Source organism: Manacus candei, unplaced genomic scaffold (assembly GCF_025592945.1).
Source record: "Manacus candei isolate 608988 ecotype Guabito, Panama unplaced genomic scaffold, ASM2559294v1 h1tg000037l, whole genome shotgun sequence".
NCBI classification, from domain to species: Eukaryota; Metazoa; Chordata; class Aves; order Passeriformes; family Pipridae; genus Manacus; species Manacus candei.
Window position 1 is genome coordinate 17,313,012 of NW_026138085.1, and position 13,684 is coordinate 17,326,695.

A 13,684-nucleotide genomic window follows, 5' to 3' on the forward strand; every position below is an offset into this window, starting at 1 on the left:
TTAATTCATGAATCATTAGAAATAGCTTCCAGCAATACACTTGCACAGTCACCTGAAGGATCCAATTGCCCTGACTGTGAGAGATTTTACAATAACTACATTTGCTAAAGTGTGGGAATAGTTTGGAAGAAATTTGGGGGGAAGGGGAAAGCCAGAGACAAACATTTATTCTCTTTATTAAAACTAGTAAAGATACAGAATAAATATTTTCTTCAAGATACATATATCCATAAAATGTAATATAATTTAGTTGACACCATAGAAATAAAGTCATATCGCTCTAAACACTCCTATCCATTAACTTTAAAAAAACCAGATTTTAACACAAAGGAGGAGTACTTCTTTAATAAGTAAACATTTTACTGCTCATATAAATTTTCAGCAATTTTAGAAACTTCTGACTCTATGCTCTTGTGGGTTTTAATGCTTTTCGGATGAATGTCATCAACTTGTTTATAAATATCGTTGCATTCCTTCTTTCTGTATCACATTTCCCCTGAAAAATCAATCAAGAAAATGAAATTGATTAATATTTAATCATTATTTAGAGCTTGTTCATCTCAAAATCATTTTATGAATGATACAATTTTCCTTAAATTTGCTGATCACACATATGAATCCTTAATTTAGAGGTGGAGCAAGTGGGAGACTAGAACAAGGGAAGGGCATAAACATGAAATAATGCCAGGATTTATTCTTCCATGTATTAAAAACAAGCCAGTACAAAAATTACTCTCTTTTGTAGACATAAGGGCTCGTCTATGAATTATAGATCATATTCTGTAACATCTCTGCTGTGGGATCTCTGGCAGACAGTGAATAAATTCCTACCTCTTTTGCCAGGCTGGGAGTGAGAAATTGCTTCAGTCTTTCAAAATTTTGGAAAAAAGCACTGAATTTTTTCATAGCTGGATTAGTTTTCAGCTGTTCCGTTCCTTCAAAGATTGTGCTGATACAATTCACATCCTAAGATGAAAGAATTAGCAAAACTGAGGCACAAGAATTTGTAACCATGAGCTGCAATAAGTTTATTAAAAATCTTTGGGGGAGATGCCCAACTGCCTGGGCGACAAATTCATTCTTACTGACTTTTGAGCTCGAGTTTGCAAGCGACTTGGGCAAGTGTGTGTATTTATCTGATGTGCATACTTTACTCTGGAGGCAGAAACCTGGCAAAGTATCTGCTGCTGTGTGTTTTGTAATGTCCAGATGAACCATCTCACTGTCTAACACCTCAGTCCTTCCTCTTCTGCAGCCATCTGAAAGCCAGTTTGATTTCTCCCATCTGCTCGTGCCTCTTGAACACAAGAGAAAGCAAATAAATGAACCTGAAGGTGCTGCAAACACAAACTGTGCAACAGCTGGCACCTGCCTGCCAGGAGAGACAGGGACAAAGCCACCTTCTCACTGCCCGGCCCGTGTGCCATCCCACGCTGGTCCTCTGCCACAAAGTGGGAGCTGGCTTTGGTCTCTGGGGCTTTGTGGTCTGGACAAGGCCACCAAAGAGGGAGGAGGGACGTGGATGGAAGCCGAGCAGAGTGATGATGGTCACACTGGCCAGTGCGGGGCTGCTCAGGAAGAGCTCAGCTAAACTCCCAAGGAAGGAAAAAGGAGAGGACATGACCATCAGTGGCAGGAACAGACTGAGGTGTCACGGGAGGAGAAAGTGATGAAAAAGGGAGAAAAAACTAATCATCGAGGATCGGAGGAAATGCAGCAGCTGCCGAAGGTGCCTGTGACGCCCACGACCAGCGCGTGGTCCCGTTAGTCACTCCTGGTGCTGCGGGGTGAGTAAGATCATTCCTCCCACAGCCTCGCTTGGGAAGCCACTTCTGCTGCTGCTGAACAGCAAACTCAGACCTCGAGGAATTCTCTGTCACCTCTGGCTCCAAAGCACTGGAGAGAGGGAAGCAGCTCATCTCCCCAGAGGGAAGCTGGGCACTGGCACAGTGGGCACCTCCAGGGACCTCATCAGGGAAAGGGACAAATGAGCTGCCAGCACTGGGCACTGCTGATTCGGGGTCAAAATCTCAGTTAAAGCCAGCCCAAGCCCCAGCCTGGGAAGAGAGCTCGTCCAGACAGGATCCAGAGAGAAGTGACAGAGCTGGGAACTTTGCATCTAATTTGCAAGGAATGGGCTGGATTTGACACCAAGAAACTCCCGTCCTCCTGTACTAGCTTAGGGCACAAACGGGAATTATCCTGCTCCTTCACCAAATTAATGACTCAGATTGCACTCCTACCAGCAGCCATCTGGCCACGCTGTGAGCTGAAGAGTTCTGTGCTGGGCTGTGATCTGGGGAAACCAAGAATCTCATTGATGCACAGCAGAGAAAAAAGCCTCATTAACACCGTGTGCATGACCAGGGAGGTGCTTAAAGTCATCTTAGAAAGAAAACCTGAGAGGGGACAGGAGACGTTTCCTGGAGATGTAGAAGAAGATGGCAGATCCACCAGGGGGAGTTTGATCTTTAGGACAGACCTCGTTCCTGGGCACCCTGTCTCTGGTGTCCTGTTCAGGGCACGCTGACACCATCCTTCAGACAAGACCAGGTAACTTAACCCCCTTCCTGGGAGTAAGGGTTTAAAAAGCCCTTTCTAGAAGTAGACTAAGTGAAGTAGGCTAAAAAGGAGGATTTTTGCAGGCACACAAGCAAGAAGTGTGAACAAGTTTTCTCTTTCCTTTTTAGCTCTTTCATTCAAAAGCTGGTTCAGAAAATCCCTCCATGTGTGTGTTCTGCAGGAGATTTACAAAAACATACAACAAGAATAGTTGCTGTCCTTTTATATTACAGCAACTTTTTTGACTCAACATTTGCTTGTTTTTAATAATGTTTTATATCTAACTACATTTTATATCTTACAATATCATTTTATATCTTATAATAGCTACACTTAAAGTAATAATTTACTCTTAAATACAAATAGAACATTTTAGAAGATAACAATTTAAAAACTACCTCAATTTTCAATGAAGAAATTTATGAAAATGTTAATTTTATTTAAGAATACTTTTACTTACATTTATGTTATCTGGAGTTTCAATCCTCAGATTCTGAAAAATAATATATTAATTCAGCCTTTCAAATATCTTCATTAACACTGATAAAAATATAATATTACATAGATTTTTTGACTTTCAAAGGAAGTTAAATATTCAAGAACAAGAGAATTCAGTATATCAAATTTTAGATTAGAAAAATGGAAATTGAATTTACCTGAATGTCCTTTGCCATTACCTCCCACATTTGCTGTAGAAGTGTCAGTAATTCAGCCATGCTGCTCATCTGGGAAGCAGCAGAGATGCCTGCAGCCAGCAAGAGAAGGTAGAGATGGGTTTTCATCCTCTTGATGTGCTCAGAGAACCTCTAAGTAGCTCTGGACCAGTCCACCAGTCCTCTACCATTTTATGGTCTCTACAAGGAAATAGCACTTCAGGTTGATTTGGGAAACTGATTGAATTAAAAAAAAAAAAAAAAAGCCATTTGTTGAGGCTTTCTGGAAGAGAGAGGTTCCAGTAAATTTGGTGTCTAACCTTGGGACAACCTCCTTACCCAATCAGCATTTCCATGGAAAGAAATCTATAAATATCCGGTTTTTCAGCTTGAAAATCAGGAAGGCATAGAATGACCCAAAGCATGACCAGGCAGTTGCTACCTCCTGTAGCAGTTGCTACAGCTCTTCTCTAGAAATCACAGCTTCTTTGGCCGCAGCGTGGGGCTGGCTGAGAAACAATAGGAAAAGAATGGTATAAGAAAAAAACCCCAACAAAATCCCATGGAAAATATGTGGCTCACTGCATAGAAAGGGAAAGTTACAGCATTTGTGCAATACCTGTGGCAAAATTTTGGCAAAATGTAGGCATGCTGTGAGAGTTAATTAATTTACAGCAGGAGAAGCCACTGCCCTGCAGCGACAGGGTGGCCCCAGGGATGGGCACAGCAAAGTGGCCCCTTTTGGGTGGGAAAGGAGGGATGCAGGGTGTCCTGAGTGAGTCAACCATGACCCCATGGGCACAGCTGGTGCCACAGAGTTGATTTTGGGTCAGGACAGTGGTCCCCTTACCGCCCCATTCTCTGGCCAGGAGCTGGTGAGGGGGGAGCCCACCAGGTTTGCGAGGGTCACTCATCGAGGGCACCGTGGTGTGTTACCTGGCCAAATCAGCCAGTGGCTTGTGCTTCTCACTTTCCTGGAAGCTGGAAAAACTCCTTTTTTATTTCCTCTAAAAAAGGATGGGTTTATTTCACAGAAATGAGGGCAGTGGCCGGGGTGGCTGGAGTCCAGCTCCGTGCCTGCTGGGCAGGGGCAGATCCGGCGGCTCCGCTCGTGGGGCCTGATGCCACAGCACTTACCAGTAAGTGCCTCAATATCTCAATACTTTGAATTGGGGAAGTTAGAAGTCACCAGTGGTTATGTGGCTTAGCTCAAGCTAATCTGTGAGCTGGCTGCTGCCCTCTTCAATGCATGTGTGTGTCATCTGGAACAAGAGTGGGCTTTTTCCCACACTTTGTGCTTATCTGTAGAACTTTCTCATCACACAGCTCTGGGCATTGTGTCCTTGTAGAAATGTGACAAGTAATAAGGAAGAAGTTTTTTACAGTGAGGAGGTAAAACACTGGCACAGATTATCAGGAAAAGCTGCGGCTGCCCCATCCCTGGAATTGTCCAAGGCCAGGTTGGATGGGGCTTGGAGCAACCTGAGATAGTGGAAGGTGTCCCTGCCATGGCAGGGGGCTGAAACTAGACGGTCTTTCAGGTCTCTTCCAACTCAAACCATTCTATGGACTCCACACCAGTGCATACAAGCCATATGACTGAAAATATTAAGCCCTGCTCTTGGTTGACTGTGTTTTTGGTGTTTTACAGTTGTTTCTTTTGATCTCCCTCAAACTCACTCTGATTTTTCAGGCAAAGCCTCCTCTTCCCCTTGGCTGGAACCTGGACTATACCTGCCAGCCAGGCTGAGGTTCAACCCCACCATTAGAGATCTCTGTGGGCAACTCAGTTTTGACTCAAGGTTGGTTGGAAAATCCCACTTTTTCACCTTTTCCTTGGCTGACAGTTGGCCCATCCCATATCACGGTGAGAGGGATTGCCTGTGGGGCCAAGGCCACTGCCATGTCCCCCCACCTCAAGTCTCCCTGTCCTGGGGCCCCTCAGCACAGGGAGCACATCTGTCTCCAATTCCATTCCTGGCCGGCACAACTGCCTTTTTGAAAAATGCACTTGGCCTTCATGACCACTTCTGCAGAATCTTACCACTGTCCCAGAACTTCGTGTGAACTGTATTTCTTTTCCCTTGTTAAACTTTGCAGGAGGTAATTCCCGGTTCCCAAGAGTTCACAGGAATTTTTGTGATGTGTAGCAGCAGTGTGAGCTGGTCTTTCAGCAGGGTTTTGCCCAGCTCCAAAGGGACAAGACTGGTCCTTCACCACTGTTTTACCACTCTCTCCTCTTGTGACATATTCCAAAATCACTGCACTTTTAAATCTAGGGATTTTTGCTTTTCCCCTTCACTTTTTCCCCCTCTTCTGCCTCAGATAACAGGGCTGCTCTAGTGCCTGTTTTTCTCTCTAAGCTGGCTCAGTGCCCCTACACAAACCATAGTCCCCCGTTCATTATTGTTCAGATGCTTTGGGGTTTTGTTTTTCACTTGAACGCAGGGTTAAGAAGCTGAAGGATGATGTAAAAAAAATAAAGGGCAACATAAGCAACAGGTCCTGACCTTTGATACCTGTAATTCTGGAATTTGTCTGATCTGTGAGTATAGGCAGAGTGAAGGCACCACAAACATGGGTAGAATTGTTAGGGACAGAAATAAGAGTAAGCAAAGAGAGTATTTCAGAAGAAACTCTGGAGACTGCAGTAAAAGACAGTGAGTGGAAATCCAAAGTGTTGGATTTATCCAAAGTATTTCTGTTTGAATTTGGAATGATCAGGAGGATGGAAGCGAACAAATAATCTAATTAATCAGTGAATTCATGGCTTTTGATACTAATGAAAAGTATTTCAGTTGGATTGGGTGTGATAAGTGTTCACGTTGCAGCTGATTTAGGAATATTGTTGAAAAAAGGAATCAGATGATGCTACAAGTGTGAAAAGAAAGTTATCCCAAAAGCTGTGCAAGGTGCTGCTAATGCCAGCAGGGATCATCCTGGGCAAGGGCTTCTTTGCATCACAAAATGGTGATGACTCCTGCAAGTGTGTGCCTGCATTAGCTTGATAAACTTAGCAAGTGCCTTGTAAGAAGTGAGCTGCAACTGTTTATAGGAGCTGGTTTTGCTCTTTGATCTAGATAAGTGTGAAGTTATGATGCTCAGATAAGGTTTCCTTACTAGGGCAAGTACAAAAGGCAGCATGGCTATGGTGCAGTATCTCATGCCTCTCTAACCTCCCGAGGCCAAGAAAATGGAATTTCTGAAAACCAGGGAACATCTCCTGCAGAGATGCTCTGGAATACTTTCTCACAGTGGTTATGTTCCAATATTTTGTGCTGGGAGCTTAGTTTAAAGCAATCCAGTTGAAACAGAGTTTTCTCCTATCCTGGCAAATTTTCTGATGCCCAAACTCACCCACCTCCTGGAGTTGTAGGAAGTGTTTTAACCTTTGGTGATACTTTCACTTCTAATAGACAGCAAGGGAGAGAAGCCAAGTGAGTGCAAAAAGCAGGTCACTAGCAGGAAGTCGTATTCATCATATTTAAGGAATGAATCCTTGGCTTTTTGCTGCCTTCCAGCAGCATGTGGCCCTTGCAGAGGTGGCTGCTGCAGCAAGGCACATGTGCATGTGCAAATCCAGGCTGGATGCTCCAGCAGCAAGCAGAATTCCTGCTCCCAGCAATGGAGAGCAAAGATAAACACCTGGACTTTGTTCTTACATCCAAAAGTAGTGCTGCTCCATAGTGCTGCTCCTGGAGCCCCTCTGCCACAGAACAGCCCCCGTGCTCGTTCAAAGGCCAGTCCCAAGCCAGGGAAATTGTGAAATTTAATAAACACTGGTCTTGACCTGAACTACATGAAATAAACTCCTTTCCTAGGAAGCAGGTTGTTAGGAGGAGTTTTGTTTACAGTTCAGTGACATTCCATAGAAGTCACTGCTTTCTGGAAAAAATATGTGCCATATCTGACCAGTTCTTTCACAGCTCCCATCTAGTGCTGTCACTGCCACCAGTGGGACCCTGTCAGATCCCACCTCAGAGCACCTCGGCCGAGCTGCTGCACAGAAGGAGACACTTCCTAGAGAGAAAAATAAAGGCAGATGAGAAGAGGAAATACAGGGAAAGGAAGGTGATCCAGACTCAGCCAAAACTGATGGAAATGTGGACATCATTTGCTGCTCACTCGCTGCCCAGGGCTGAGCAGAGGCACGACTGCTGGCTGGCCCAGGCTGTATTGGGAAGCTTTTTTGGGAAGCATCATGGGAAATGCCAGTGGGAATGGTAGCCAGAATAGTTTTAAAAAACCACTGAGCCCATTCTGTAGCTCCCCGAAGTGCTGAGGCACAGGAGCAGTGACAGAGTGCTCACAGCTTTGGATCTCAGCAACTTCTTCTGGCAGCTTTAACATCTCTTCTGCTTTCTAAAATCCTTGTGCCTCTGTGTGGACAGACCCACGGCAAGGTGATGAGAAAGAATAGTGGAAGAATACACTTGTAAGTATGAGCTGAGCTTATGCAAAGTTGCATTCAAATATGCTTTAATTAGGGATATCCTCTGCCTAATTAGTTAATTAAGCTCCAAGGGTGGTTCTTTAAGCAGCCAGTAGCATTATGTGCTCTTCTGATGAGGTTTAGCTTGGTGTGGGTGAGCAGTATTGTCCCCACTGTAGGTACAGCACACTATAACTCACACTTTTAACAGGTTTTAGCACGGTTTGGAAGGAAAGATGAGTTCTTAGCATGACCTGTGATAATATTACAGTCACTCAGCAATGGTTGGTTGAAAGGGGTTTGTCTTAAGATTATAGAGTTTCTGCAAACTGTGGTAAAATGCTGACTTTGCTGCTACTTTCCATGCAGAAAGCTGAAGTGCAACATAAAATAATAGAAAAAAGTGATGCTTCCCAGCTTTGTCTCAATTTTAGCAGCTGTGCATCATTTACAGTTACTTTTGAAAGCCAACATTCAAGTACTTAATACCTTGTGCGTGGGGCAGGATTCCGGCTTCCTGCATGCCCCAGGATGCATTGTTGGTTCCCTGGGAGCTGTGTCAGAAGGGCACATCTGTTTAGAGAGGACCCTTCTCATGTTTGCTCTTTCAAAATCCATTGTTTCACTCTTGTCTCGTCTTGCTAAACCTCCAGCTGTGACTAATGGCCTGGGCTTGGCTTGTGGGCCAGTGTCTTCCCCGTTTCCTCTTTACCAGTGGAGTTGTTTGAGATGTGTTGGTTTGGAGCCTGGCTGGATTAGCCACTGTCACACTGCTGATACCAGTGCCTGGATTAACCCTGGCTTTTCTCAGTCACCCAGACGGGAATCTCTTTGCTGTGCACCCTTCCATTGCTTGTAAGATTTTGTCCATCTGTTACAATCTGATGGTTTCTTGGCCATAATTAGCTCAATCACTTAATCCTGTTGTTTATTTCATTAGTGAGGGTCTATGACTTCCCAAAAATATATCTGTGCCAAGTACTTTGCTTTAAAACTTACACAATGTCTAGCTGGGCAGGTCCTCAAACTACCCCCCAAAGCCAGCTCAGTGAATCCACTGCATTTCATTTGGAATTCAATGTATGCTTCCATACATTAGCAAAATGTCATTTTCCTCTGACACTTTAGATTTTAAAAAAAGTAGTATATTTATTAAGGAAAAATAACTTGTAGATATATTCTTCACTTCATGAAAAATACAGTTTAAGGCAATCCTGTGCAGAAAAAACCCAAATCCAGCCTAAATTAGACATCCTTTGCTACCACCATTGTTTCTCTTTGATAATTATCACAACTATATTTCTATGGCGATAACCCAGAGACCTGCCTAAGGTTTTGTTTTGGCCTGTCATTGGGTCAACAAACACTAATTTCTCACTCTTTGCCAGATAATTGGGAGATACCATGGGTATTAAAATAAATACCACTGCTCTCACAGTAAATATATTAAATAAATAAAGAATGTGTATCATGCATGTACGCTGCACTGCAATTATGTTGTGGAATTTCAGGTAATCACATTGTTTCCAAACTTAATTATGCACATATTTGAAAGATAGCCTTCTCTCCTTTTTTTCTCCTGCCTTCAGAAAATAAATATTTGACAATTTTGTAAGTGCCTGCAGGAGAGCACATCAATGGATCTGCCTCTTAATCTCTATTTTTTTAAATTTCACTCACATAGCCTTGACTTATCCTCTAAATATTATAGTGCACAAACACCACAATAGAATTAATGGTTTTAAGTTCTTTTATTCATGATCATCTTGCACATTAGGACTCTGTACAAATATAAAAACTCTCTATAAATTAATTAAATATGGTAATACCAGCAATAAGACATAAATATCTGATAACACACATATGAGACATTCATGTTAATGTTGTGCTGTCTCTTCATGGTGCTCTGTTCCACCAGAACCAGCTCTAGTGTTGGGTAAGAGGTGTCTGAGCACCTGCAGTGCCAGCAGCTCTCAGGAGGACTATGTGCAGTCCTCATGCAGCTTTTGGAAGTACCTCTCAAAGTGCTCCAGGGCTCTCTGCTGGAGCATCTCTCTCATCAGACAGGAATGTTTCTCCTCAGGTTCCTGGAATAATGATGATAACATCAGGTAACAGTGAAAATAAGGGAGAAACAAGAAGAGCATGTTGCTGAGATGCTGTCTGTGGTGGTTCAAGAGGGTGTGTCATCAGAAGGAAAGATAGATTTGCATGGATGTACAGAGAGAAGACACTTGAGTATTGGGAATACTTCCTCCTGGCTGACTTCACTTTCTGAGATGTGGCTTAGGGCCTTTCCTTATTAATCTCCTGGCTAATGACAAGTTCCAGGATTTGTCTGCAGGTGATGGAACTCTAACTTCCATCAAGACCCTATGAATTTCAGGTATTTTCTGTAAAACCTTTGCTGAGCAGCAGCTGCAATGTTCAGCAGTGCAAAATTAGGAGTCTACAGAGGTGGCATCAAAATGTTGACTTTAGGTGACCAGAATGCTGAGTTGCTTAATTTCATGTTTTGAAAACAAATGAGTGGTCCATTTACAGTAATTTCACTTTTTTACCTGGAGTGTCCCTGGGCAGGGGGGTTAGAACTTGATGAGATTTAAGGTCCCTTCCAACCCAAACCATTCCATGATGCTCTGACTATAAATAATTGATGAGAAACTTACTGTATGTCCTTTATTTACAGCTGATATTATGTGATTCATGTTTTTCTCCAACACAGAAATGGATATTCTCATTTGCTCATTCTTAACTTTCAGCCCTTTTATGGTTGTTTTAAGTTGACAGGGAACACGGTTGCACTAAAAAAAAAACAAAACAGCAAAATTATATTCTACCAAACGAGTTAACTTTTATCTTTCAATAAATTCAATAACTATCTGCATGTACAGCAGAAACAGAAATTACCTATTGTCTACTCTATTTTTGTACAATCAGAGAAAGAGGTACTTTTCTGTGTTTTCTGGGGTTTGATAAAAAATCTAGAGCAGGAAAGGAAAAAAGCATATAACATTAAAAAATTTGTTATAAAGGAAAAATAAGGAAAAGAGTTGTAAAAGCAGATCAGAATCCATTGGGGTTGCAGTTTTATCAAAACCACACTGGGTAGCCTGAGGAGGTTAGTTCTGCCAGCTGCCTCTCCCAGCTCCATCTCCACCCAGAAGGACAGAACCACTGTACTCTTCTGTCTATAAAGTGCTGCTCTCCACCTTCTTTAAAGTCTCAAACTCTAAACATTTTTTCTCTACAGACAAGACCTCCCAATAACAGACTGCCTGTTGTTACTTATTTTTCGTGAACCTCTTTTCAGTTCACAGAGCCTGAGAAACCTGCAGCCCACAGACTGAAACCACGGATCAACAGGGCTGTGGGCAATAACTCGTGCCAGTGTACTGCTTCCTTCAGGCACAAACTCCATGATGCTTTATAGCACTCAGGTCACCTTGAGATAATCTTGCCAAGAGATAAGAACATTTTAGTGCTTCAAATAATAACCATATTCTCCACCTTTGGTTCTAAAAGACAGTGATGCTCAGGGTCTTAAGGTGATGCTCAGGGTCTGCACCTCAAGCAGCAACATTGAGAACATCCTCAGTAGTAAACTCTCTGCAAGAGCTCCTGAGATTGCCTTCAGCGGGGGTATAACCAAGTCTCAGAGACCACGGTCACAGAATTGGTTATTTATTTCCATAGTTTTGCATACAAGGAAGTTCCCTGTCTATATGCATGCAGTTAGTAAATATATTCCCTTTTAGTGAGATTCGGTCTTTTTTAGCTTCTCACACTTTCCCTCAAGATCTGCTACAAAGCATCATCATTCTTCAAATAATTAACAACAGCAGTAATAAAGAAGTTTAAAAGTCTTACCTGAAATTTCCCCCTGGGTACTTGAATCCAGGTCTAAAATTTTAAAAAAGAATATACTGTTAGAAGGTATTTCTCCTCTAAGTGACTGCCACATTGTTAAACATCTCTAAGTACATATCATCTTCATCAAGTTTTCTATTTCTGAACTTCCTTTGGGGAAACAATTACAGCACCAGCTTCCGAGGAGAGTTTGACACGCAGTGCCTTGAGCATCTCAACTTTAACAAACAAGACACAGGACGCGCAAACTAGAGCTGAAACCAGCGTGGGCTTCACTTCATATTTCCATTGAAAGAACTGCAGAAAATGAAGAAAAAGAGATAGTGACCCACCTCCTCGTTCGTTAGATTCTTGAGGTTGTCTTGAAATTCTCTTACTGCATCTCCCATTGAGCCAGGTAAGCAGCAACTCACTAAGAGGATATAGAGCAACAGCATTTCGGCTTCGAGGAAGGCTGTGTTTGATTTATGCACTATGCACTGCCTATATATACTCATGTACACCTTGAATATTAAATGAAAGGGAAAGTTTTCTCATATAGGAAAAGGCATAAGACCATAGTGTGAATTATCATAGGCACTGTGGGATGCCTCAGTGGGGACAGGTTGGGGGTTTCCTTCCTTCTGACATCAAGTAAGGGGAAAATACCTTTGTGGATAAGAGATGTCATTTTTTTACACAATATCAAAAACTCATCGCAGGAAAGAGGAGCATTCCTTGTATAACACAGATCTTTATGTGGTTCTATTCTTTCTTTTGCATCACATAATCAGAGAGATGGAGATCTGAAAAGCTAAGTAGTTTTTACATCCCACTCAGTAATATGCCATCCTTTCTTCAGTGGGATTTTCTAACATGAACTGCAGTTCTAGGCAGAGTAAAAAATAACAGCAATTTTTTAGACGTACACAGACCATAACACCACTTAAACAATTTGAATTCTTTAGCCTTCCTTCCTCACCCTCACTGTTCTGTGAAATTCAGTACAGAACACATGGCTGGGAAAGGCATGGGTGTCATGAGCAGCAGCCCAACAGTGAGAGCATGGCAGGTATTGATGGCAGAAATTAGCTGTCCTGGCACCAAGGGAAAACCTTGTCCTTCAACGTAAGTGGAAAATCTCTGTCCACTGGAAAACACTGAAGTGCTTATAAGTGGCTGAAATCTACTTTCAGATGCCAGGCAAGGGCTTGTGAGAGGGTAACAGTCAGTCATTAAAAGGTTACAATTTTCCAGCAGAATTGGACTAATTATTCAACGGTGTGAGAAGAGTCATCTGGTTTTCCACAGCTACCTGCTTGAGAGTCATAGAAACAAAGAAGATTTTGCACATCAAATTATTAATTTCTCAATACATCATTTCATGAGCAGATCTGTTTTTGTTGAAAACACTGTTTAACTAAATTTTTTAATTTTTTTAATTCTTGTCCTAAAACTCCTCAAGAAAAGTGTAACTACAGGTTTAAAAAGCCCTCTTGAAAGGATCTTTTGATCCTTACTGAAAAAGCTCCTGATAAAGCTTTTAACACTAGGCTTATGGAGCATCCTGTTGTCAGGGCACATCCAAAGAAACATAAGAGGTCCCCAGATGAAAATGTTTGGCTCCCAGAAGAGCATGTGGGAAATAATACAACATACTTACATTCCTTCATAGAAGTCAGCATTTGACTGCTCTTAGTTTAGAATGGAAATATAAAAGTTTGTAACCACTGTTTGTTCTTCTACTGAATGTTCCAACCAGATTGACAGATTTCTAGAAGGGATGACATGATAATATGCATTGCAGGAAACAGCGACTGAGGTAGTCCCTTCTGCTCCTCAGCCCTTCATGTTCACACGCTTGCACTCATGGATTTACAGACTCTGAAAGGCTGATAACTGTGCTGGTCAGAGGAGACCGATCACAAGTGAAGGAATCATTCCCATTAAACCATCCCACAGTAGCATAAACACACACACTCTTTAGAGAATAGACTTCATATTGGTGGGGAAATGGTGAAACAGGAAACTTAACAGAAACACTGCCAACAGCTGTCTCCTAATCAACAACTTTTGGAGAATATTCCAGAGGTCAGACTGGCTGCAGAGTCAGGACTCGGTCTGAGCATCATCTAAAAGCAATGCGGAAAAGTGTTGCACTGGAGAAAGCAGTGACAACAGAGCCTTT

General features: G+C 42.4%; 1 protein-coding gene across 1 annotated transcript; it reads right to left on the reverse strand.

Annotated features, from left to right (window-relative positions):
• Window positions 1-403: 403 nt before the first annotated feature.
• Window positions 404-3,344, reverse strand: LOC127474001 (interleukin-5-like). The gene is given in 4 exon segments (XM_051794288.1): window positions 404-496; window positions 832-966; window positions 3,023-3,136; window positions 3,240-3,344. Coding segments are annotated over 4 exon segments (447 nt in total).
• Between the last annotated feature and the right edge of the window lie 10,340 nt (window positions 3,345-13,684).